Here is a 25,018-nt window from a genome sequence, read left to right as displayed (position 1 = left end):
TTACTTTCTTTTCCAGGTAGCTGCACCTCGCAGCTTTATTTTCTTGTGGTGTGGGTCTTCAGAGGGTCTTGACTTGGGCCGACAGTGCCTCCGTAAGTGGGGCTTCCGGCGCTGTGAGGATATCTGTTGGATCCGTACTAATATTAACAATCCAGGACACCTCAAGAATCTTGAACCAAAAGCTGTCTTCCAGAGAACCAAGGTGCTGTGAAAGTCATATTCTGCTGTTTCGTACAAGTGTCATTAGAAAAAAAAATTTATCTATCAGTGTACAAGACTGAGATCTCATTTAAAAGGTTAACCAAAACAGAACAGAATTATTTGTTTCAATGTAGAAAAGTTTAGTTTATTAGTCTTCAGTATATAAGCTAATTAAGATAAAGGATGCCCTGTATGTATCAATTTTTTATTTATTTTATACAGGAACATTGCCTTATGGGAATAAAAGGCACAGTGAGAAGGTCAACAGATGGAGATTTCATCCATGCCAATGTTGATATCGACCTCATAATTTCTGAAGAGGCTGAGTACGGCTCACTGGAGAAGCCAGTTGAGATATTTCACATCATTGAACACTTTTGCCTTGGACGTCGAAGGTGAGGTTGTTGTACAGTTGAAAACTTCAAAAATAAAGTTGCTGAACCTCTTAATTATCTTTATGTGGATGTTATTACCCTTATTCATCAAAATGCTTATTTGCTTATTCATCAAACTGCAATATCTATTATAAAGCTCTGCATGTTTTTTTTAATTATTACCTTTGAGCTTTTTTCTTTCAGATCATAATCTTCTGATCTACTTTCCTCTTGAACACTTACTCATTCATGGAAGACAGGACTAGTCATATGTAAACTTTTATTCACTACATTTTTCCAAGCATAAAGTGTACGTAATTTTCCAGGCTACATGTGTTTGGACGTGACAGCACCATCCGTCCTGGCTGGCTCACTTTAGGACCTGGACTCACAAGCAGCAACTTTGACCCTGATGTTTATGCTGGCTACTTCGCATCTGGGCAGATCACAACAGGCTGCACTGAGCGCATTGAGGCTCTCCGTCCCAAATCTCCTCCCCCTAAGGTGAAGGGAGGGCCAGGGGGCAGAGGAAGAGGAGGAATGTCGTCACGTGCTGGCTTCACCCGTGGGCGAGGTAGAGCAAGATAGTAGTAGTAGTAGTAGTGAAGAGTTAGATATTGGGATCGTAATGTAGTTGGACTGTATGTAGTGTGACAGGTTCCAATGGTGTGGAGCCTTCATTTATGGTTTGAACTTTAATATTTTTGCCATATTATCTCATGTTTGGGTGGGAGAATTCTCTGACACTGAAGTGCTGGTCCTGTGACATCAGCAATCATGGAGTGCCAATCATCTTTCCTATCTGCCATCCTGACCAGGTCCACAGTGTTCCATTCTATGTTAATACTTTCCATCAAGGTCTCCATATATTTCTTTCTTTGCCTTTCTCTTGCTCTCTTCCATCAATCCTCCCCATCAAGCAATCCCTTTCCACTCCTCCAGCTCTCAGGATGTGTCCCAAAAGCTGTAACTGCCTTCTCTTTATACTTCTTACCAACTCTCTCCACTCCTGCACGTCACAGCACTTATCCAGGTAGACAGATTGATAGGTAATTATTTTAAAAGTTGAAAATTAGGGTAATTTGGAATTTTTTAAACTTCAGATTCAGTCTTTCACCAAGCAACCTAAGAACTTAAGACGCTTAATTCCAGATATTTGAATAAATGGACTGTAGCTGCTGTGAAGTTTTACGTTCTCATATTTGAAGATGTATAACGTTATAACACACACACACACACACACACACACACACACACAGCAGTAACAAAAGATTAGTATTATGCATTCAATTTTAATTTTAAGAAAGTAACTGATTTGTAAATCAGAATTCACATAAAGAAATCTAATCTGGGACCAAAATACATCATTACATTCATCATGCTTTAGAATAAGGCAGTAAAGTATCAAAAATCCTTTCATACTAGTTTTTGTGTTCTGTCATTTCTCCTTGATCATCCTAACCATGAATGCATTGAAAGATGGAAATGTGACTGAGGAGCAGCTGGTCACTTTAAGAAGTTGGAAAGAGCAGGCTGACTAATTATAAAAGACTAGTGATAAGTAGTTTTATTAAAACTATTTAATACAAAGATAGAAATAGCACTGAAGGGTGAATGGGTAAGGAGACAGTAACAACACTATGCCATCAGTCCTGGTTATGTTCACTTACAATTCCTCAGTGGGATTACATGTCTATCCATTTACATATCAGACTGATATCCTACAGTCAAGATATTACATTGCATTCATCTAAGCCCTCCAGTCCTCAGACCTCTAAGGGAGAGGGCCAATTAACATTTACACCAGCCTGTGCAAGATTAAAAGGGTAAGTCATGCAACACAGTATTTTATGCAGCAGGACTGGGCACCTTAGCTGGTTTACATCACCATGATAGACTTATACCTTTTCTCATATTTAACCCAACCTGTTGATCAGAGCAGATGATAAAGAATCACATTCCAAGGTAAAGTTACTATTAGTAAATGTGTTTCATAATTATAAACAGTTGCTAAAGTGTGCAATAACTCTTCTGAATAGAATACCAGGGAAGAATCTTTTGACCTTCAATGCTGAAAAAAAAATCTTGCTGCACCTATTACCTAGAGAAGTCTTTCCCCACATCTGTGTTGTAACTTTTTCAGTACCTTTACTCATTCATCCTCCTTAAATTTAGCTCATTCTTCCATTCAGTGACATTGATTTCTTTCAAGAAGGGAGCACCAAAGCTGTTGAAACAATTCTAGAACTCTTGCTCATTTTGGAGGACAGCACTAAGTCAGTCTCCTTTTAAGATGATGACTAAGCTACAGACTGTTGGCTGCATGATGTGGTTTACTTCAGGAAAACTTTGTGAAATTATTATGTTTTCATTGTGTGGGGATCTAGGTACTGCTGTATCATTAAACAGACACAAACATAAGAGAAAAGACCAATGCATGTAAACAATACAATTAATGAATTTGAATACTTTATTGGACATGGCTGGTTTTATATAAATGTCTGATGCTGACATGTTAAATTATTGTCAAGTCACATAGGACCATTATAAAAAAATCATCATTTTATATTTTTCTTATGAAGTTGCATGAAACTTTTAACAATAAAATTATATTTAAATGTTTAATGCACATTTTTTGCCATATGTCCAAAATCCCTGACTTATCAGCTTTCACATGATCTCTATCTATTTATTGTCTATCTAATTACTTAGACCCCTAAACTCTGACACCTGCTTTATGGGCAAGACAAAAATTTATCATGTTCCTTTGGCCTATAGATATACTCTTATGTGTTCCAAGTACCCCCCACATACACATTTGCTCTCTCTCTCTCTCTCTCTCTCTCTCTCTCTCTCTCTCTCTCTCTCTCTCTCTCTCTCTCTCTCTCTCTCTCTCTCTCTCTCTCTCTCTCTCTCTCTCTCTCTCTCTGCTGTAGGCATTCCACATATTTCCACTATTTGGATCATGGGTTCCTAATATGAGCCTAATATGCAATAACTTTTAAATTCTTAAGTTGAAACATTAATTTATTCCATATGGAAATAACACTTACAATTACTCTTGCTACAATTAAACTACACATTTACAAGTAATAATCTACACTCCAGCATATTTTACTTCATCAAAAGCCTTTCTTGCCTTCTTCAGTTCTTCATTCATGTTGAGCAGGTCATGGACACGGGCATATTTTCTCTTATCCTTCCTCACCAAGTACATGACGTCTTCCACCTGCACTCTGCCAGACCGTCCCACCTCCATCGCCCGCTGAGTCTGGTCAGAGAAACCTATTATTAGTGGTATAAGCTACTGGCTTTTTGTTATTAATGTGCTGGTCAGTTTTAAGATAATTGGAAATGTATACTTCTACATGCACCAAAGGGTCCATTACACCACATTACTAAATGAGAGAAGTTAGAAAAGTTACCAGCAAAATAATTAGGTAATAATAATTAGGTAATGTACATTAATAGTTTTGTGCTGAACATTCTCTACTTAATCTAAACTGTGTTTTACATTTTCAATGAGATGTGGGGAATAAACATTTAAATGGTGTGAATTTCTTTTGCATATATGCTTGATGAAAATGCAGTGCATGAGTTCCTACCATCTGAGTTATGAACTCAATGACCAAATCCTCGAGGAGATCAACACTTTCTGTGTATGGATTCTGATCGTCCCCGAATCCATACATCATGCACCGCAGTTCCTTGGAAAAAAGTCTCTTGCGACCTCCTGTTCCTGTTGTTATGGCGACTTCTGACTGAGTCTCCCCTGTCTCCTCCTCTTCATACTGAAATAAATCGTCGCCATCATTCTGCTAAGGAGGGGTAGATGAGGGGTAGGATAGCAATGGCAGGATTGTAGGATTAGGGCATGAAGGTGTTTGTGGTGGTTTTTGCAAGCAAGGAGATTCAATGAATGAATTTATAAAAAGATGCAAAAAAATCAGAGCACAATGCAAGAAAGTCAGTTATTACATATTTGATCACAATAAGTCACAAAAAAATGCAAGCATCCAGGGGAAGGAATTAATGCAATCACACAAAGATTAACAGGGATTTAAAAAAAAAATGCACAGTAAGATTACACATGAATATAAGATATTTCAGCACCAATTTATATATATAATTACCAATCAAGATAGTAATTTACAGAAAATACAATCAATCATATTGTGCAACAATTTGATTACATATACCATTAACATTTTTCATAAAATTTTGGAAAATTGTAGAATGTTACATCGATGTTAGATTCAGAAAGTCACCCAGTATCATATAAAAAGTTTTACATTTTCAGTATCATATAAAAAAAGTTTCATATCCAAAAAAAAAGTATGATCAATAATGAAATGCATACAGTTTTGCAAAAATTAAAGAGTAAAAACATGCATTTGAATATTCATTCCAGATCATGTCATACATGTATGGGGTGATGGATTAGGAATCAATTTAATAAGTGTTCATTTCATTAGTAAATCACCATCACATAACATCATTATTGTTATTATTATTGTAGTTATTAATATTATTATTATTATTATTATTATTATTATTATTATTATTATTATTGTTGTTGTTTTTATTGTTATTACCAAATCATCCACAATGAAACACATGCAAAGGACAACGAAGGATTTTCCAGCCAAGCATGGGTACAGCAGTCCAGTGCAGCAAAGCAGACATGGAGCATCAGATTGTTATGAGAAAGCAACAAGTGAGCAGTGATGAAGAGAAAGGGTTGGATATAAAGGAAGAGGAAAAAGATGGGACAAGGAAGAAGGGAAGAAGAAAAAATAAACAAAATTAGAACCAAATATGAACAAGCTGCAGCATGCATTATTTAAATCATACTGGAAAAGAAAAAAAGAACTACCCTGGTATATTATAATCCGTGCTGAAGTCAAAGCTCGTGGCTTGTGGCAGACCATGGTTATTATCCATTGGTATCATATACTGTATTCTGTGCAAAAAGACTTATTAGCCATCCCATGCCAAAACAAAAAGTGGGGCAATAAACATAATGGGCAGTAATGATGAAGATACTCTATAATGTTTGGTTACTCTTATTCATTTCATAATATATCCAAAAGCCACAGCTAGTAGTGTGCACTGCTCACAGCTCTAAACATTAAAAAATGCTGTGAGAACTTTGTCTTGAGTTTACAATGGCTTTCCCACTGTGTCAAGAAATTAAAACTAAGATGGAATTATGCAGTAATACATGTAAACTATAGATTTTTATACTGGTTAAGTGATCAGCTATAAAATGTGTTGTGTTGTACTGGACAAAAGTAACATTTACTTTATTTCTGATGCCATTAGCCTTTCCAGCATCTACAGCCACTCTACAAACTACAGTACCAAAGACCCACTAATGAGAGTAAACTTAAGAGCAGAAGAGCAAAGTAGAACCAAACATAACCAAAATGCCAGTAGAGTTCTGTCTAAAGAGTATGACAATTATGCAATAATGCCATACAAAGTGAAGCTTGTCTGAAGAAGTCACCAAACAACAATCACAAGTGCACCACTAAGTCAAATGTATAGTATTACAACTTTGAAGATAAAAATATATTGAAGTACAGTAGCATCATGAAAACCAGAAGTTGTAAGAATGTGTAAAACCAAAAGGGTAACAGCAGTCCTAAAAATTACATATTAATGTCATTATCAGTGTAACTGCATCATTATAGATTATTCCATAAAGTAAAAATCAATAGCATACTCCTCTAGAGGAAGTGGATTATAAGAACAATAATCATCATTAGTGCAGCACTCAGTAAATAAAGTTATACTGATAATAACAAAACAAAGTGCATGATCATATATCGAAATGCTATTGCTTTAAATGTATTTATCAAAACAGTGTATATATTTGCAATGCTGAATTAGTATTACCAAATTTAAGGAAATTAACAAGATATTGAAATAACTTCTGTATATACTGTTAAGTAAAACTATTATAATGAACACCTATCTCAGATGTTTGGAGACATTCTTAAAACCTAAATAACATTTAACTCACCTGGTCAAAGCTATCATCTGCAGCAGCCATTTGTTTATTTAATATTCTTAAGATGCTCTAAATCTATGTTGATATTTCTGAAAAACAAAAAAATGTTCTAGACACACACACACACACACACACTAAAATAATAATACAGCCATGACAAATGTCTACATGCTGTGTAATTCATTAATATGATTTACATTCTATATGATGTGTAATTTATTAATATTTGTAAAGCAAAGCATAAGCAAGGTCTTATGCACGTGAATCAAGGTAATTTTTTTCAGTACAGTGTTGGAAAGTAGGTTCACCAATCTGCAAACATTTATCATACGGAGACTGTACTACTAAGGATTTCAGGGGCAGTGTCCAACTTTTTATATATATATATATATATATATATATATATATATATATATATATATATATATATATATATATATATATATATATATATATATATATATATATCTTCTCAACAAAACATCGGACAAGGGTGTAACTTTGGCAAGACCCCAATCTAATTGGCAAAATTATGCTTTGGTGCCAAATGTAGATGACTAAGGCATTTATAAGAGTAAATCTAGGGTAAACTAGCTAAAATAGTGAGGTTAGCTGCTGTCATGATACATGCCCTGCCCACCATTCACTGACATTCAGGTCATGATGCCTGTGATGTAGTAGTAACCACCGACCCAAGTAGCATTTCTGTCTTTATGTAAGCTGCTTCAGATTCAGTGCCTCAGGGTTATTCATATTTCTGACCTGCACCTGATTTTGGGAGTGAGTGTACTTGTGCATCCCTCTAGCCCCCTGAGTAACCCTGAGGCATTGAATCTGAGGCAACTTACTAAGAGAACAGCCAATTGGTTCTGTGATTACTACTACATCATAGTTAAATGTTACACTGGTGTCATGACCTGAATGGTAAGTGGGACACATATCATGACAGCAGCTAGCCTCAATATTTTAGCCAGTTTACTCCTATTTACTCTTATAAATACCTTAACTATCTACATTTGGCACCAAAGCATAAAGCTGCCAATTAGGTTGGGAGTCTCAAACATCCATTGCCAAAGTTACTACATTCTTGTCTGATGCTTTGTTAAGATGTTATTTAATCCTAAAGGACCAGGGATGTTGACTGACGTTCTGCTGCTAAAGGACTGGGAATGTCGATCAACATCTTTGTTAAAATAAAGCCAAATTATGCTATTTTCTGCCTGATTTGCTATGACTACACTGGTCTTGAGTCAGACGGCAAGGGTTGTCAGTCTAAAGCTAACCTCCATCATGGCCATTTCCCAGGAACATGATTCTGGTGCATCCAATTCAGCTCACTCGCCCCTGCATTTCCTTACCTCCATAACCAATCTGGGATGGTCAGCTGACCACACCATCAGCATGGGGACAGAGAAAATGCCCAGATATGGGATGGATGGAAAACAACATGTTTTCTTTATCCCCAAGCCACAGCTAGGGGGAGCTGATTGGACCTATGGGCTGAGCCACATTCAGCGTATGCTGGTGATACCTCATTCAACTCATGATATCTCTGTAGCCATGGCACCTACAGATTTCTGGATGGTGTCATTTGAAAGAGGAGCTGATTGTGGGAAAGATCTGTTTTCTTTCACTCATTCATTGTAGGTTAAGAGTAAAAAGCGTAAGAAAACAGGCTACTTTACATGTTTTGAGTTCAACATGTGGTCCTGGTAGTACAGTGAAATTACTCCCCTCAGGTCCTTTAGGGGATAATATGGAGATAACCTTAGACTCTTCTCCCAAGGTTAATACATATCAGAAAGAAGTAAGGTTGTAGAATATCATGCAATATATATCAACTTCCAGAAATTTGTTAAAGCAGAAAAAAAAAAAAAAAGTAAAAGGTTGATGAACTGACACATCCCTGCAAGACACCCTCCTCTTCCAAGTGCTTGAGAATCACTGCTGGTTGTCTGGCCGGCTGCCGGAGCTGTGCAGGGCAGGGCTGAATTAGCTGTTACAAGAATCAGAATATTTAGTTATTTGAAGTTCCTGCTTAATTATGAAGAAAAAAATAAAAGGCAAGGGTTAGGTTAGATTATGGTTAGGTTAGTTTAGGTTAGGTTAGATTACAGTTAGGTTAGGTTAGTGAGAACTTCAAAATAATTGAGTATTCTGATTCCCATAAGGGTTAACTCTGCCCTGCCCTACACAACTCGAGCAGCTGGCCAGGTAGCCAGCAATGACTCTCAAGTACTCGGATGGAGAGGGTGTAGTGCAGGGATGCATCAGTTCATTAACTTTTACTTTTTTTTTTTACAGCTTCCAGAAGTTAATACATATCGCATGATATTCTACAACCTATCTGATATATATGTATTAACCTCTGGAGAAGCAGCTAAGGTTATCTTTATATTACCCCTTTAGGGATTAGAAAAACAGTTGGACACTGCCCCTGAAATTCTTAGTAAATACTACCTTAACTAGCAGCACCATAGCTAGTTAAGGCCACCTATGACCACCCATGCTGGCAGCTAACTATCCTATTTTGACTGATGTCTCATCACAGGCCGCTTTATTTTTTTGGAATAGCTTGGAACTGGTATGTGGCTCTATAGGGAATCAAAAATGCTGACTGAGCTACAACCAAACCTTACATGATTAACTGACCAGTCTCCATTGCAATAGCATTCTAATATCATACTGTTTGCTAGATTGACTGGAGTATCTGACTTTGACATTTCTGGACCAATCCTCCCCATGCCTAGTCTTGGCTGGAAGAGCTCCACCAGATGAAAGTGTCTTTAGATGGTCCCCCCTCTGACCCCTGAGATCTATGTTAACGAATTTGGATGGCACTAGGTTATGTTCGCTTAGTAATCTGTACACCGCGTTCCAAGGAACTGTACAGGTGGGGAACTAAGTAACGTATAGATCATTATGTATCCTTCTTTGCGTGAAACGGACAACTTCAAGCCTCTGTCACACAAGAAAACATTCTAAATTCACCACTTTTGAAGGTATAAATATGCACCTCAGCTTTACTGAAAGTACATATCTTCGGTAGTTACTATAATAAGTCACGGAAACACTAGAAACTTTAAAAGTTACCGAGATATGAACTAAACGAAGATCCGTAAAGGTATCAGTATTCTCTCTTCTAGTTTGTTGTGGCCGTTCAACCTCCAAGACTGTTCTTTGGCACACGCTCCTCTATTTGTTGAGATCATTATACGTTATCTATAATTATCCTACTGTAATTTTGGTCAGGAACTATTTAGATATAATTAACCCAGGTCTTGTTTCAAAAGCTCTCATTAATCAGTATAGTTACCGCAGAGGGGAAGAGATAAGAATACTGTCGCAGGAAGGGAAAATAGCATTGAATGACAAAAATAAATAAATAAATAAATTAATTAATTAATTAAAATATGGAGGCGAAAATTAGAGATAACCATACAACATAAAGTCAAAGTAAAAGAGGATGTATTAGACAAATCAAATCAATAAACAAAATTGAAATAGATGCGCCGTTGCAAAGATTCTCCCTCAAGGCACAAGAGAAAGATCATCATATCAACTGCCGCACGTGTGACAGAGGAAGGGTGCGTCATTTACTCATCATTCATACCGCTCACCTTGTATAGACTGTCAGTCATGACAGAGGAGTGGAAAGAGAAGATAATAAAGGAAAAGCTTGGAGGGAAGAGAGACTGGAGCGAGGAGGAGCGTGCCGCCCTCGCCCGCAGCCTGGACGAGGAGCTGGAGAAGCGCCTGCAGGGGAGTGGCGGCGGCGATGGGCGACCTAAGGATGCCTGGACTGAGGATAACTGGAAGGAGGTTAGTACAGAGCTTGTGTGTTGTTTTGCCCTGCCATCGTTACTCTCACCATTATTTTCTCAATAAACGTCCCTATGTGTGTATATATATATATATATATATATATATATATATATATATATATATATATATATATATATATATATATATATATATATATATATATATATATATATATATATTTGTTTATTTATTTATTCATTTATTTATTTATTTTATCTATTTTCATTTTTATTATTTTATTTTTTTGGGGTTCCACCCCCTTCATCAGGTTAACTCTTTCCTGTTGTTGCACTGCATACCATCTCATGATCTTTAGTATTCCTACCAGTTTCCCTGTGTGGGTATTATGAGTAGGATATGAGTTCATTACAAGTTTTGCAAAAGTTTTGTGTAATTTTTTTGGTTAGAGTCAAGTCAAGTCAGATTAGTAAGTATTTGGCTTATTCCATATAATATATCTTGGTAGAGGGTTGTTAGTCTCAGTTTTTCTTTGAAATAATTTTCTTTTGACAGATTTTGATGTTTTTGGTAAGACTTTGATAGTATAATCCTGCATCATCACACAGACTACTAAAAATCTTGTCCTGGAATTGGATTCAAGCAACCATTAACTCTCGGAAATCATTATCCATGTGTAACATGCATGGTGTATTTTCTTTAAAAAAAAAGTTAGAATATACTTCTTTGTGCCTTCCCTGATGTCATCCATGGTATCTGGCAGTGTATGAGCATTTGTGAGATGCTTATTTCAGCACCTAGATTCTGTTATGTATTTGTTTTCATGTGGTGTCAAAGAAATTCTTTTGATAAGAACTATCTTGTCCCCTCTGCAGCAAATGGCCGAGCACCCACTGTTTGCTCCTTACCTGCAAGAAGAAGGTGCTGTGGAAGGGGAGGCACCTATCAACCCCTTGAGTGAGGGTCTGGCTCAACTCAAATTTGATCCAGACCACAGCAGCCCACAAGGTTCTATCACATGCCCATGCATGCATCTGCTGTAATTAATCAAAAAGGAATTTCAAGTACATACTTTCCTTAGTATCTAAAATGCATCTTTATATATACTTGCTTGCATTTTTCAGTCTGGTGTACATAATGGCAATTCTCATTGTTGCATGACCTTGGCAGTCTTGCTGTCTAACCCTAAATCCTTAAGAGTAATTTGTATGACCACACCCTTTGTCTTTGTTGACTGGCTCTGTGTACTAATTATGCCAGTAGATATAAAGAATATGATGGCACAGGAAAATGGCAGTCTAGGAGCTACTGTTTGATTGTGGTTCATTACAGGACTGGTTTGCAAAAAACTTAACAGCAACTCATTTATGGCACACATAAAGGGAGACAATGACCAATATGATGATCATTATTGTTCACCTGAGAAAATTCCTACAGCACACTTTGACTTATTATGGATTTGGGTATATGGAAAAGTGAGAGTGCTGGAGTACCCAGAGATTAAGAACTGGCTGTGTTGGATTGATTAAAGTTATTCAGAATCCACTTAGGACTCGGTGATTATAGTGGCTTAAGAACATAAGAACATGAAATAAGGGAAGCTGCAAGAAGCCACCAGGCTTACACATGGCAGTCCCTGTATGAAATGTGCCTACCAACTTCCACCTATCATCCCCATCCATAAATCCATCTAATCTTCTCTTAAAGCTCCCTAATGTCTTACCACTAACATCTTGATTACTGAGTCCATTCCATTCATCTACCCCTCTATTTGAGAACTAATTTCTTCTTATCTCTTTCTTAAACATAAATTTTTCAAGCTTGAACCTGTTATTTCTTGTTCTGATCCTAAGAATTTTGCTTACATCCCCCTTGTTATAACCCTTATACCATTTAAAGACTTCTGTCAGGTCCCCCTTTAACCTGCGTCTCTCCAAAGAATGTAAATTTAACAGTTCCAATCTCGCCTCTTAAGGAATACTCCTCATCCCCTGTATCCTTTTAGTCATTCTCCTTTGTACTGATTCTAACAGACCTATATTCTTACTGTAATGTGGGGACCAGAACTGCACAGCATAGTCTAGTTGAGGTATGACCAGCACTAAATATAACTTTAGTATTACTTGGGGCCTTCTACATTTAACATTCTTAAAAATTAATACTAATACCCTATTTGCCCTGTTTTTGGCTTCTATGCATTGCTTTCCTAGACAGTTCAGAGCTAACTATAACTCATAAATCTTTTTTGTACCCTGAACTTACCAGAGTTTCTTTGTTTATTGTGTACTAATGTGTGGTAAGGTGATGGTGGGGCACAACCCTCCCACAGGTGCCAAGATCCTCTCATAGAATTCACCCTGCAAGTCTGAGATCCTCTCACAAAACTCGGCCTCCACCTCTTAAACCTTCACAATGAAGGCCTCGAGAACAGGAGAACTAACATAATCAGATGACTCAGCAACACAAGCCACTATGTCTACACTAGCCAGCTATAGTGTCAGGTCATTGCTCAGTAAACACGTCCATTCGCTAGGAACCCTGACCTGACGTGACATGTTGTGTACCTTGAACATTCTACCAAGGATGCAGTGTTTGGAAGGCTGTTCTCATGGTTGGCTAGAGAATATGTAATTTCTGTGTTTCTTAACATTAATACATTCTCATGGACAGAAAAGGGGAAAATTTCTCTGCTTTGCCACTCTCCAAAAAAGTTTATAGTATCAGACTTCAGAGATTAGTTGATGGGTGTTGTTTTGCCCATAAATTGTTTGATTATCCTCATTTTGTTCTTTAATAGACTCTAGACAATCCATATGCTTATAGTGGAAATAATGGTTTCTTTACCAATGTCTTACAGAAGTGGCACAAAACTACAAGGATGAGGGCAACCTGCAATTCAAGTACAAGAAGTATAGGCTTGCTGTTGCCAATTTTTCTGAGGGTTTGAAACAGCAGTGTCCAGATAAGGAACTGAATGCTCAACTATACAACAACAGGGCAGCAGCACAGTGCCATCTAGGTAACAGGCTGGACTCATCTACTTTTTTTTTTTTTTTTTTTTTTTTTTTTTAGTGTCATATGATTTTTTTCTAATAGTTAAAGTGACTTTTCAGCATTATTGTCATTACATAGCTGAATAGTAATTTGCAATGGCTGCTTATTTTATTTGTATTTAGATACTGCTGTTTATAATCTAGTATATAGATAGATGAATAGCATAATTATATTTTCGGAAGTTTTAAGTTGATTTTATTGCAACAAAATTATCATACCACTTAAAAATGGGTTGTCTATGTTCACTGTTATGAGTGTGAAGACACAAATTGAAAAAAAAAAAAAAGTTGCATTGGTTTTTTTCTCTTATGCATTGTATGATTTTTCAGTACCTCATTTTTTTTTCAGCTTGTAAATGAGTAAATTTTTATGGATGAAATCAGAAAAGTTACGATATTCTCTTAAAACAACCACCACAAATATTTTCAGGTAATTATCGCTCTACAATCAAAGACTGTGAAAAAGCACTTGAATTGAACCCAGACTACATGAAAGTCATTACAAGAGCAGTTGATGCCGCTGCAAAACTGAAATCCTGGGATGAGGTGTTTGCGTGGTGTGACCGTGGCCTCCAGCTGGACCCTGCTCACACCAAACTAAAAGCATCTAGACTTAAGGCAGTGAAAGAAAAGGTGAGACAAGAATAATTTGTTGGCAGTACAGAATTGTCTCCTGACTTGCTAAACATTATAAGTATTTTACTTTGAGTTTCAGAGAGGTACACATAGAATTATTACCTATTTAATTTATAAAACATTACTCATCCCAATTTTAGGCAGAGTTCTAAGAAAATAACTTGGCTCTGTAATGAAAACCAACTGCTTGATGTAGGTAGTTGTTCAGCTTTATGAATAAAGCAATGCCAACCATATTGCTTTGTACTAGTAGAGATAAAGGAATGTCAAGTGACAGCTCAAATAAGTTGGGTCTCTGAACTAAAAAAAATTTAATCTCATTATCACACAAAGAAAAGGCAATATTTATTATTTATTCTTATATGCTAATACTTCAAACACTAAATGTAATGAAAAATAACAATATTTTTTTTATATACAGTATAATGACATTGCAGAGCTCTCTTTTGCATTTTTCTTTTTGTTGTGTGTAAGATGAATTTGTCTTTTTTGCAGAAAATAATACAGAGAGATAATCGCAGGAAATCACAAGAAATTTTGAAGAAGAAGAATGAAGAACAGAGTGTGGTGAATGTCATCAAGAATCGGGGAATAAAGCTGGGCACTTCTCACCTAAAGGGATCCTCAAGCATCACTCTGGAGGATCTGGAGACCCACCACCCTGCTGCTCATGTAAAATAGACATATATATTATAATAATTAAGTAGTTATATAATCTGTGACACATCCCACTGGTGAGTCTCTACAATAGGATAGCTGTGACAAAAAGAAAAAAAAATCATTTTGCTCATACATGCCTCTCACTCATTTCCTGTTGGTAGACTACATATTCCCCTTCCAGCTTCCATTTTGAAAAGAGAGACAAGGGTGAGGGAAGCATAAGAGGATTGGAACATAAAAGGACAGGAGTGAATAGACTTTAGTCATAACCAACCCTTGTGGGATTTTTAGGGACAGTTATCACTTGTATGTACGTGCAGATAGAGCACTCTTAACCAGTAATCTCATTGTTGCTTTCCAATCCACACAGTTTCTCCCATTTTTTTTTTAAATTGTTCAATGTGTAGATAAGAAAGCAGTTCTTTAAAATAGACTCCTACCTGTCACTTTGCATTTTCTTCATGACTTGGCAGGGTTCAAGAGTTCACCTCAGCAGTTGCGCAGAGTTAGTGTGGCCTGTAATGCTGCTTTATCCTGAATATCAAGAGTCTGATTTCATCCAAGAATTTACTGAAAGTGATTAGTAAGCATTTTCCATCTGTTTTCTCATACCACAGGTTAATTTTTCAATTATTTAGAATTATAATAATGAGAATTTAGGGAAGAAGGCTTGTGCATAACAGTGTAGCTGACACTTGTTAAATATGAATACCTACCTTATTGTGTCTTAAGTTCAGTTAATGTGGGTGTAAGTTCTAAGAAATTCTTTCAGTAATCCAGTAATTTCTGCAGTTTCAGTGATCACTTGGAGGTGATATTTGGGGAAGGTGTGCCACCAGCCCCATGGGACACAGAACAAAAATATCAGTATCAAAACTTGAAAATTTTCTTTGAAGATAAAGAAAAGGAGAAACTGTGCAGCGTTGACCCCTCCTGGACACTTTCCCAAGCCCTTTCAGATCCCAGGTGGGTTTACATTTTTGTTATTATCATCAGTACTTCTCTTCTAAACAGAAATTGAACACAAAGTCTGAAGTAACATGTGGAGGTGAACCTGTGGCTGTGTAGAATTTCTCTGATGAGTATAATTACCAGGCTTTCCTGCAGATTTTCCATCAAGGGTTCACTATGCATATACAAAATATTAAGTTTGAGTTTATTGTAAATAATTTTAATACCTAGAACATCTCAAAGTAATTGGCAGAAAGGAAATGCTGTTTCTTGCTTATTTATCTTCCTATCTATCTATCTGTACATTTATAAGGTAGATTTGCAATGTAAATGCAGTTAGCTGACACACACTTACTAAGGCCAATCCATCAAAATTCCCTAAGTATAACATAAATATCAAATCTTAGACTCTAAATTTCTGGGGAGGATAGGATCAGTTTCTACTGACCACAGTGGGCAAGGGTCAGTTATGTCATTACCCAGATCTCTTCACATCAGGTCTCCTGCAATAGTCAAACTGGTTTATCTATGCCACATCATAAGTCCATACCCTTTCTTACATCTAATGCCAGCAGCTGATTGGATCACTTAAAGAACTCTTAGCCCCCCAAGGATGTATCCTATTTATTCATTCATAACAGCTCTCCTCTCATCCCTATCATGCAGTTTTTTTTTTTTTTTTTTTTTTTTTTTGAAGGAGGGGCACTGACCAAGGGCAACAATATTAAAAGAAAACGAAAAAGGCTCACTGAGGAGGTGCCAGTCCCAAAAGAGTCAGAAACCACTGTCAAAAATTAGAGGATAGGTGTCTTGAAACTTCCTTGAAAGAGTTAAAGTCATAGGAAGGAGGAAATACAGAAACAGGCAGGGAGTTCCAGAATTTACCAGAAAAGGGAATGAATGATTGAGAATACTGGTTAACACTTGCATTAGAGAGATGGACAGAATAGGATTGAGAGAAAGAAGAAAGTCTTTTGCAATGAGGGCATGGGAGCAGGGGAGGCATACAGTTAGCAATCAGAAGAGCAGTTAATGTGAAGATAGCAAGAGATGCAGCAGTGCAGCAATGAAAGGTAGGCTGGAGACAGTCAATTAGATGAGAGGAGTTGATAGACAAAAAACTTTTGATTCCACCCTGTCTAAAAGAGCAGTGAGTGGAACCCCCCACATGTGCACCATACATAGATGGAAAAGGCCCCTGTACAGAGTTAGCAGCTGAGGGGTAAGAAAAATTGGTGGAGACAACTCAGAATGCCTGTTTTAGCTAGAGATATGTGAAGTTTTCAATAGATGACAGATCAAGGATGCTCACTGTAGAAGAGGGGGACAACTGAGTGTCATTGAAGAAGAGGGGATAGTTATGTGGAAGACTGTGTCGAGTTGATAGATGGAGGAATTGAGTTTTGAGGCATTGAGCAATATTAAATTTGCTCTGTCCCAATCAGAAATTTCAGAGATTTCAGAAGCCAGGCATTCTGTGGCTTCCCTGCATGAGCTGTTTAGTTCCTTGAAGGGTTGGACATCTATGAAAAGATGTGAAAAATTGTAAGGTGGTATCATCAGTGTACAAGTGGATGTGACAAGAAGTTTGGTTTAGAAGATTGTTGATGCATAGTAGGAAGAGAGGGGTGATAGGACAGAATCATGAGGAACACCACTGTTAATAGATTTAGGAGAAGAACAGTGATTTTCTACCACAGCAGCAATAGAACGGCCAGAAAGGAAACTTGAGGTGAAGTTACATAGAGAAGGATAGAAGCTGTAGGAGGGTAGTTTGGACTACAAATTAATAGTAAATGGCAGCTTTTGCTATGTCTTTTAGTATTTAAATTCAAGTAACTTTGCTCAAAAACCGAATTATGGTACGGCAACCGAAGCAATTATGAGTGAAAGATGTTGTTCTAAAACTTAATTGTTTGGAAAGAGAGGCATTCAGTAACTGAGGTTCCACTGTATAAAGTTGTGAAGTGATAGATGTTTAAGAATCTTCCTTTTGATGATATATTAAAAAAACTTTTGAGAGGCAGGAAATTAAAGCAATAGAATGGTAGTTTAAGGGGAACTATCATGTTATTGGTGGAGGTGCATTTTTTTGTCTCATTTCTTTGAAATTTTTACAGTTTATAGTGTCTCATCAATGTAAGAAACCTTGTAAATTTCATTGGATTTGAATTGATACTTTCGGAGAAAATATTAAAAATAGACTTGAAAATAGGAAAGCTGTAATGGATATTCTAGCTAGTAACAGTCATGCAAAGGTTTGAATTTTTGTTCATTTAATAACCATACCTATTGCTACACTTTTGCCATGGGATATTTTTTCTAAGTGTTTTCCCAATTCTATAATTTACTGAGAAACATGTTGAAAGAGAAAGTAGTAAATTTGATTACCAAAAATATTTTTAAATAAATTACACTTAAAAGTAAATTTTTTTATGACCAAAAAATTGAGAATTTATTTGGCTTTCCATAGGTATATTCACTTTTACAATCAGTTAATAAATGAGAGGGTTATTTTTACTTTAATACCAAAAACCTGTTTTGAGATATGGTTTGTTTTCTGTAAACTTATGGTTACTCCCATACAAATGTATCATAATATTTATTTATGTCTCTGTATTGTTGTAATAGTGTATTTGAAGGTTACTAAGGATATAAAGATTTGTTTTTTTCTTATTTTCTTATGAGCATAACTTTTATGTTGATTTCATTGATGTGCCATTCCTTTCCATGACTACTGGTGACACTTTGTGATGTGATCTTAGATTCTTGACACTCACATGTTGGAGTGAGACTGATAGTGGAGTCACAGCCCTCATTCACCATCTTCAGTTCTACTTTAGCATCACATAAGATGCATTCCTCTCCTTGAAGATGTAGTAGCTGTATGCGAGAAATTATGTACCTCTCATCATCATCTTCGGGCTTCATGAACTTGCCGAAGAGCAACTTTGAATGCATCTGTTGCGTTGTTATTTCCTCGGATGCTTTTACTTGATCTCCACCAGATGTAGAAGCTTGTGGTGGTGGTGGTGCAAAATCAGAAGCTTGTGGTGGTGGTGGTGGTGGTGGCATGGGTGGTTGCGAGTTGTCATCTCGTTGTCTGGCAGCAGAAGGCATTCTTCTCTGCTGATTTATTGTTTGCTTATTCTTATGCTTTCTTAGTTGTTCCATCTTGATATGAAAGCAAAAAACTAAGAAAAACTCCAGTAAGTGCTTGAATGGTAGGCTTGCTGTCAAGCAAGTATGGCATCAACTCTCCCTATGAGAGTCTGGTATGCACTGCAGGGCCTAAGGTGATGTCCTTCGGCTACAATACTGTTCAGTGTTGCTATATGATGGTCATCATAGTAAAATACTTAGACTTAAAAAATAATAAAAAAACAAAAATTCAAAATGCTGTAGAATGGCAACATACATGACACCACATGCACAGGGCATTTGAAAAGACCTGTAAATGACCATAAACAAAGCCTATTTAAAAATAGAAGGAATTGAGCTAATTAGATGTGGTTTTCAGAGAAAACCTGGTACATTTCAAGGGACATTAACCTGTTAAAAACCCATTTTTGAGGTATGGATAAAAAAAATTAAATATTTTTGCCGATGGGTTCCCTTAAGGCATCAGAACAGTCACCCATTTTAGGAACAGGTTGAATGTAGGCAAACTCTCAGCAAGAAGGAAATGTAGATGTTGATAGACAGTTGGAAGTATTTGACTAGGCAAGGTGCAAGCACAGAGACACAGTTTCGGACAACAATAGGGGGCACCCTGTCAGGTCCATAAGCCTTCCAAGGGTCAAGGTCAGCAAAGACATGGAAAACATCATTGCGAAGGATCTTAACAGGTAGCATGATGTAGTTGGAGGGTGGAGGAAAGAGAGGAACAAGCCCTGAATCATCCAAGGTAGAGTTATAGCAAAGGTTTGAGTGAAGAGTTTAGCTTTAGAGATTAATAAGATAGCAGTGGTACCATTGGATTGAAATAAAGGAGGGAAAGATGAACTAGTAAATCTACTGGAGGTGTTTTTGGTGAGGTGCCAGAAATTATGAGGGGGGTTAAATCTTGAAAGATTTATACATTTTCTACTAATGAAGGAGTTTTTGGCTTGTTAGAGAACAGACCTGGCATGATTCCAGGCAGAAATATAAAGTGCATGAGATTCAGGTGATGGAAGGCTCAAGTACCTTTTGTGGGCCATCTCTGTCATGTATAGCATGAGAACAGGCTGTGATTAACACTGTGTTAATTAATCAGGCTGTATTAATCAGGCTGGGATTAAGGTTTGGAAGGTTAGGGGAGAGAGAAAGAGTGCACTTTTATTGATGTAGTTTTTATTTAAGCATTAAGAAAATCAGCATTTAACTAATCCATTTCTGAGAGCAACATCAAGGGACAATTTTTTTCCAAATTCAATTATTTTATAGTAAGCAGAGATCCATTGAGAGGGGAGTACTTGATGCAAGTACATAGCTCATTTCAGCCAAGCTTATATTAGTTACTTAAAACCAGGTAATCAATATAATCTAAGGTGTACTTTCCACATGATCATCTAGAAAGTTACACACATATTGTGATATTTTTTTACTTTCAGTTTATGATCATAAAATTATACCAATTATGATCTCTTCCTTTCCCAGGTACTGTGTGATGGGTGGGACACCAAGTTTCATAATTGTTGTGAATGGAAGTAAATTTATGAAAGAGTTTTTGAGCAAGTATAAGTAAATCATGTGTGAACATAAGTCGTCTATTTTACCTTTTAAATAATCTTCTGATTAATTAGTATTCCACCCCTGTTAGAATTAACTTCAGCACATGGAGAGAAAGGATAGAAATAACTTGGTAAAATATGTTTGAGCAGAAGATAGATCATCAGATCTTAATGAGGAATGCAGAAACTACAACTATAGATAAAAGGTTGAAGATGTAGTGTAGTTTTGCAAGCTGCCATCTGGTGCCTGAGGCTGACTCCATCCAAGCATAAGACCTCTTCTTCACAATGATGCTTTCCTGCTGGCATGTTGGCAAGGGGAGATGGACAGGCAGGAGCCTTATCCTTTCTTATCCTGTAACCTTGTTCTTCCATAACAGAAATAGAAAATGTTCAGCAGATATCCTCATTTCCTTCTTTTCCTCACCCCACCATCCCCTCACCTCACACTACAAAGCTCTTCAGCACACCCCACTATAAAACTGATGCCATTCTTCCCTGTATCACTGAATTTTAAGCACTTCACTTTTTACTGCTTAATCTTATTTCCTATTATATACTCACATTTTTTGTGATTTTTTACGTTTTTACCATACTACAATTTTGTTGTTAATATAAATATTCTAACCTACCATCTTAATTGTTTTTAACATTTTGTAATGGTGTCACATGACTGCAATGTTGCAGTACCTTAATTTTAAATCAATCAACCAATTGGTCCCTGTATCACATTTTTTCCATCACATTACACACCCAACATGCCTTGCTCTCACTCATCACATTACTACTTTCAGCTTTTCATCCACCAGCTGGAGTCAGGCATACCACAGATATGGATAAAACCTGAATTGTTAAGTTGTGATAGATATTTTCTTACATTGTTTTATATAAGATAAATGACTAGACTCAAAGGGAAGCAATACATCCCTTATATATGTTATTAAATGATATTTGTCTGGTTATGCCACACTTCAACCATTTGTTGGACTGACAACTGAGGAACAAGAACATTTTCTGAGCAGTCAAGATGAGGCAACCAGCAAGGGACTTCAACATGCCTTGCTCCAGCACTCACTGAGGACACCCAGATGCCCATACTAACATCCTCACCCCCATGTGGTATCAAATGGTGTTGTGCATCCACCACAGCACGGACCAGGGACTCTAGAATGTGAAAAGAGATCCTGAATTTAACAGGTATATTTTTCTTGAAATTCAATACAGACATAATGGTCATCTTTCAGGAATCATGTTTGCTCAGTGAGAAAAATTTCATCACATTTTATGTTACTCATCTATTGCATTAGTTATGTATGTGTCAAGATTATGGAATTAAGACTGCAATACTGGTTGTGTCTAATAAGCCTGTCACAATTGCTTTACCAGGAGAATTCATGAGTCTCATAACTAATCACAATTCTAATGCCAATAAAATTCAACTAAAACCATGTTGTACTTACTTGTCATAATATAACCTGATCCAGCAGGAAATGCTGGGTAAGTAAGAGATGGGTAGGTGAAATCTGCCCATTTCCCATAAGCAGGAACAGAACGGCGATGATGAAAGAGTGACCACCACACTTGGTCCTCTTCCCTTTGTACTTCAGTGAGCATGTTTAGCAAATTTACATTCACGAAGGTGTCATCATCAACCTTCATCACATAGGAAGAATTTTGCTTGTATGCTGTCCTGTTGTAAGAATATAGAATTATCCATTAGTGTAAAGGTATGACAAATTATGTATTCCATGTTAATCTTCATTACTAGTACAGATCTTAGTAGAAGAATAAAATATATGCACATAACTGTAAAAATAATACAAAATATGAAAATGTTTTTGTAACTTGAGAGTATTTCCATTTTGCAGGAACACTAAAGGTTTACAGCAATGTCTTTGCACTTTTTATTCATTCTGTACCATGAGCAGGAAATGCAAGATATGTTTACTGAATAATTTTAAAAAAGATAAACAAAGAGCCTTGAGTGTCTTAGAAATGTATTTCAAGGGAAGTAAACAGAATAATACTTAAGTACTAAAATATACACTAATATTATATGGCTAAATAGTAAAAAATAAATGGTTGAAAAGATTAACTGTACTACTTGCTAACTTACCAACTTAAATAGGCCATTACTTTGTATGGCAAGTTATTATACACATCAAGATGTGGGAGTATTAATAAATCATGATGATGATTTTGTTCCTCCTCCAACTTCAGCTGGAGGTCAGCTAAGTGTTGCTTCCACTCCTCAGCTCTCTCTGCTTGGGTTTCCTTGTGTTCTTTAAGAGCTGACTTGTCTAAGAATACAGAAAGAAAGAAATATATAAATATAAAAGGATAAAATTCTAAGATTTCTGTTGAGAAAAAATTGAAATATTTGGCCATAAAATTTTTTTTTACTCACATTTGAACTGGTATCACTTTACATCATACTACTACCAGTGACATCTGTAGTATCATACTCACTCATGCTCTAATTTGCTAAGGCAGGTGATAATGCTCAACTAACATGAGCTTACCTGGAATAGTAAACTTTGCTGATACTAGAGGACAGGAGGACTTGTGCCATTTTATTAGTGTGTTCTTTCTTGTGCGAAGGAATTTGTATTCTAAAATTGAACTGTTATTCCAATCACAAACCTGAAGAGATACCACAGAAATGTGAACCAAGTACATAAAAGCTAGACTTCATAAAAGAAAAGGTTTGGTTTTGTAACAGGAAAAAATATAGAGATAGGAATTCTAGTTCAAATATACACTGGGCAGAGTTTGTATGCCTGAGTGTATAGTCTCTCTCTCTCATACACACATGTACATATATTGTCAAAAAATATCAGTGGAATATATTCTTTTAAGACAATCTTAATTTAAATGTGTATTTTAGAAAAAATTAACATACACTTTACAAACCCATTTTTTTGTGTCATGGAAGTCATACAATTCCTCTCCACATAGCTCTTCCTTCTCATCCAAGCTGAACAGTCTCAGCTCACCCTCAAATCCCTTAGGCAGGCGTAAGAGAGATGATAACTTGATGCTGCATAAGTCACCTTCTTCATGGCAAACACTGTGTGATAATACGACTTGCTCAATCACTTCTTCCGGGTCACTAAATATGACAACCGTATTATTTGACCCCTTCAAAATCTCTCTTTGTACCATGAATTTCTCAATAATGACTGGATGAAGAGCTCTGAATCCAAGTCCAATATAGCATTCATCCAAACTTCTCAAATTTTTCTTGTATTGACTATAATGACTTTTGAAGAATTGTTTTAGCTTAGAACTTTCCCAGTCTGAAAAAAATAAAAGAGTTGTTCTTGAAATTTTGTTTTAAAACTGAAACCATAAGATTAAAATTTTCTGAAATATACTAAATTGCTAAGAATTCAATCTTCCATATTTTATATACACACATTATATATATGTGCATAATTTGATCATGGAAGAATGTTGGTTGACTGTTCTAGAAATTGTGAATGATACTGAGAAAAGTGAAGCTTCTGCATGTCTTTGAACAGATAATTTGGGCACATGCTGAGTGGTCATGACATTTGTATCCAAGCTGCTCTTATAAATACAGCTGCAGCTTTGTCTTCATGACATGACATAATAGTGTAGCAGCAATTATTCTGACTCTGTGGAAGCTGTAAGCACTGATGATGAGTGCTGGGTTTAGAGATATGATGTGTACACCAAGGCTCATTACTCACAATGAAAATCTCAAGTGTCCCTATGGTCAGAGGAAGCACAACAAATGAGTAGTCAATGTGATCCATTAATAAATAAGGTCTCCCTCACCTCTCTTCTTCAGATGCCACACTTCACAACCATATGGAGAGACTCGATCAGCTGGGGGAATAGAGCAATCTTGGTCCCCCAGTACAAATTTCATCTCTACATCTGGCAGTCCTTGCAGTGCTGAACCCCATGTTTGCCTTATTGCTTGGCGCTCAGACAAGTGATCTCTTGCTGACAACACTCCCACAATAAGTCGTCTGGGTGGTGGTGCTGATGAAAAATGATCGTATATTTGTTATATGAATGTTCCAGAGGATGAAATCACCAAATAACAAGCAACATCTAAAATCTGTGCCACTTCTAATGTCCTCCCAATGGTAAGTCAACTGTGGTATTGAATGAATCTGATGCTGGCCCAATGAGGCACCGAAAAGAAGAGGAAACATGACTGAGATCTACAAAATTATGCTTGGTGTGGACAATATCCATTTTTTTTCAAGACTTATATATTTAAGAGGACAGTCCTGAAATGAAAACGCTAATGTTATTTCAATACCATCTGAATTCGAATTATCCGCTACCTCACTGCCGCGTACGTAACATCGCCTCACCTCTTTGCAAAGACAGCAGATGCAGGAGCAGCGGCACGAAGAGGGCTGGCAAGAACACAACTGCTGCCTGCCTGATGCTGCTCCTTTCCATGGTCCTCACTTGGCGGTTACTTCTCCACAGCTCTCATTGCACTCCAGCTCATCATATCTTGCCTGGGTATTCCTGACAGCTGAGGTTCTCGTTTAGTCGCAACCTTCCCACCCAGGTAGAGTCTGCTTTGTTTTGACAGCACTGCAGCCGATGCTCGTGATAGGAAGCTTTAACAACGGTGCC

At 36.7% G+C, this 25,018-nt stretch overlaps 4 protein-coding genes across 9 annotated transcripts in view; 2 read left to right on the top strand and 2 right to left on the bottom strand.

The window, feature by feature from the left end:
* The window catches only part of LOC135114210 (N6-adenosine-methyltransferase non-catalytic subunit-like), a 7,612-nt gene extending 4,412 nt beyond the window's left edge, over window positions 1-3,200 (top strand). The window contains exons 6-8 of the mRNA XM_064029980.1: window positions 17-202; window positions 424-596; window positions 902-3,200. Coding sequence (XP_063886050.1) covers window positions 17-202; window positions 424-596; window positions 902-1,163 — 621 coding nt within the window. The 3' untranslated portion in view covers window positions 1,164-3,200. The remainder of the gene's footprint in view (window positions 1-16; window positions 203-423; window positions 597-901) is intronic.
* Window positions 3,032-10,351, bottom strand: LOC135114212 (transcription initiation factor TFIID subunit 13-like). Of its 6 annotated transcripts, none has more exons than XM_064029984.1 (4): window positions 10,212-10,351; window positions 6,604-6,680; window positions 4,181-4,393; window positions 3,032-3,846 (listed from the first exon to the last, which is right to left on the bottom strand). In XM_064029984.1, the coding sequence occupies exons 2-4, from the start codon at window positions 6,631-6,633 to the stop codon at window positions 3,673-3,675; spliced, it is 417 nt and encodes a 138-aa protein (XP_063886054.1). In that variant the 5' UTR covers window positions 6,634-6,680; window positions 10,212-10,351; the 3' UTR covers window positions 3,032-3,672. The 6 variants fall into 6 exon arrangements, with proteins under 6 accessions (XP_063886054.1, XP_063886056.1, XP_063886058.1 ...); XM_064029986.1 differs by having other exon boundaries at window positions 4,181-4,390; XM_064029988.1 differs by having other exon boundaries at window positions 4,181-4,366.
* Window positions 10,231-20,417, top strand: LOC135114209 (tetratricopeptide repeat protein 4-like). The gene is made up of 8 exons (XM_064029979.1): window positions 10,231-10,413; window positions 11,250-11,382; window positions 13,232-13,393; window positions 13,858-14,060; window positions 14,559-14,735; window positions 15,197-15,306; window positions 15,516-15,689; window positions 20,316-20,417. Exons 1-8 carry the CDS (start codon window positions 10,231-10,233, stop codon window positions 20,401-20,403), a joined length of 1,230 nt encoding a protein of 409 aa, XP_063886049.1. The 3' UTR covers window positions 20,404-20,417.
* LOC135114208 (UDP-GalNAc:beta-1,3-N-acetylgalactosaminyltransferase 2-like) lies at window positions 19,993-25,018 on the bottom strand. Its single transcript, XM_064029978.1, has 7 exons — window positions 24,745-25,018; window positions 24,194-24,403; window positions 23,303-23,688; window positions 22,912-23,032; window positions 22,506-22,689; window positions 21,850-22,079; window positions 19,993-21,553 (listed from the first exon to the last, which is right to left on the bottom strand). Exons 1-7 carry the CDS (start codon window positions 24,833-24,835, stop codon window positions 21,330-21,332), a joined length of 1,446 nt encoding a protein of 481 aa, XP_063886048.1. The 5' UTR covers window positions 24,836-25,018; the 3' UTR covers window positions 19,993-21,329.

Source organism: Scylla paramamosain, chromosome 27 (assembly GCF_035594125.1).
Source record: "Scylla paramamosain isolate STU-SP2022 chromosome 27, ASM3559412v1, whole genome shotgun sequence".
NCBI lineage: Eukaryota > Metazoa > Arthropoda > Malacostraca > Decapoda > Portunidae > Scylla > Scylla paramamosain.
The sequence above is the reverse complement of the archived record's forward strand: the minus strand, read 5'-3'. Positions and strand labels throughout refer to the sequence as shown.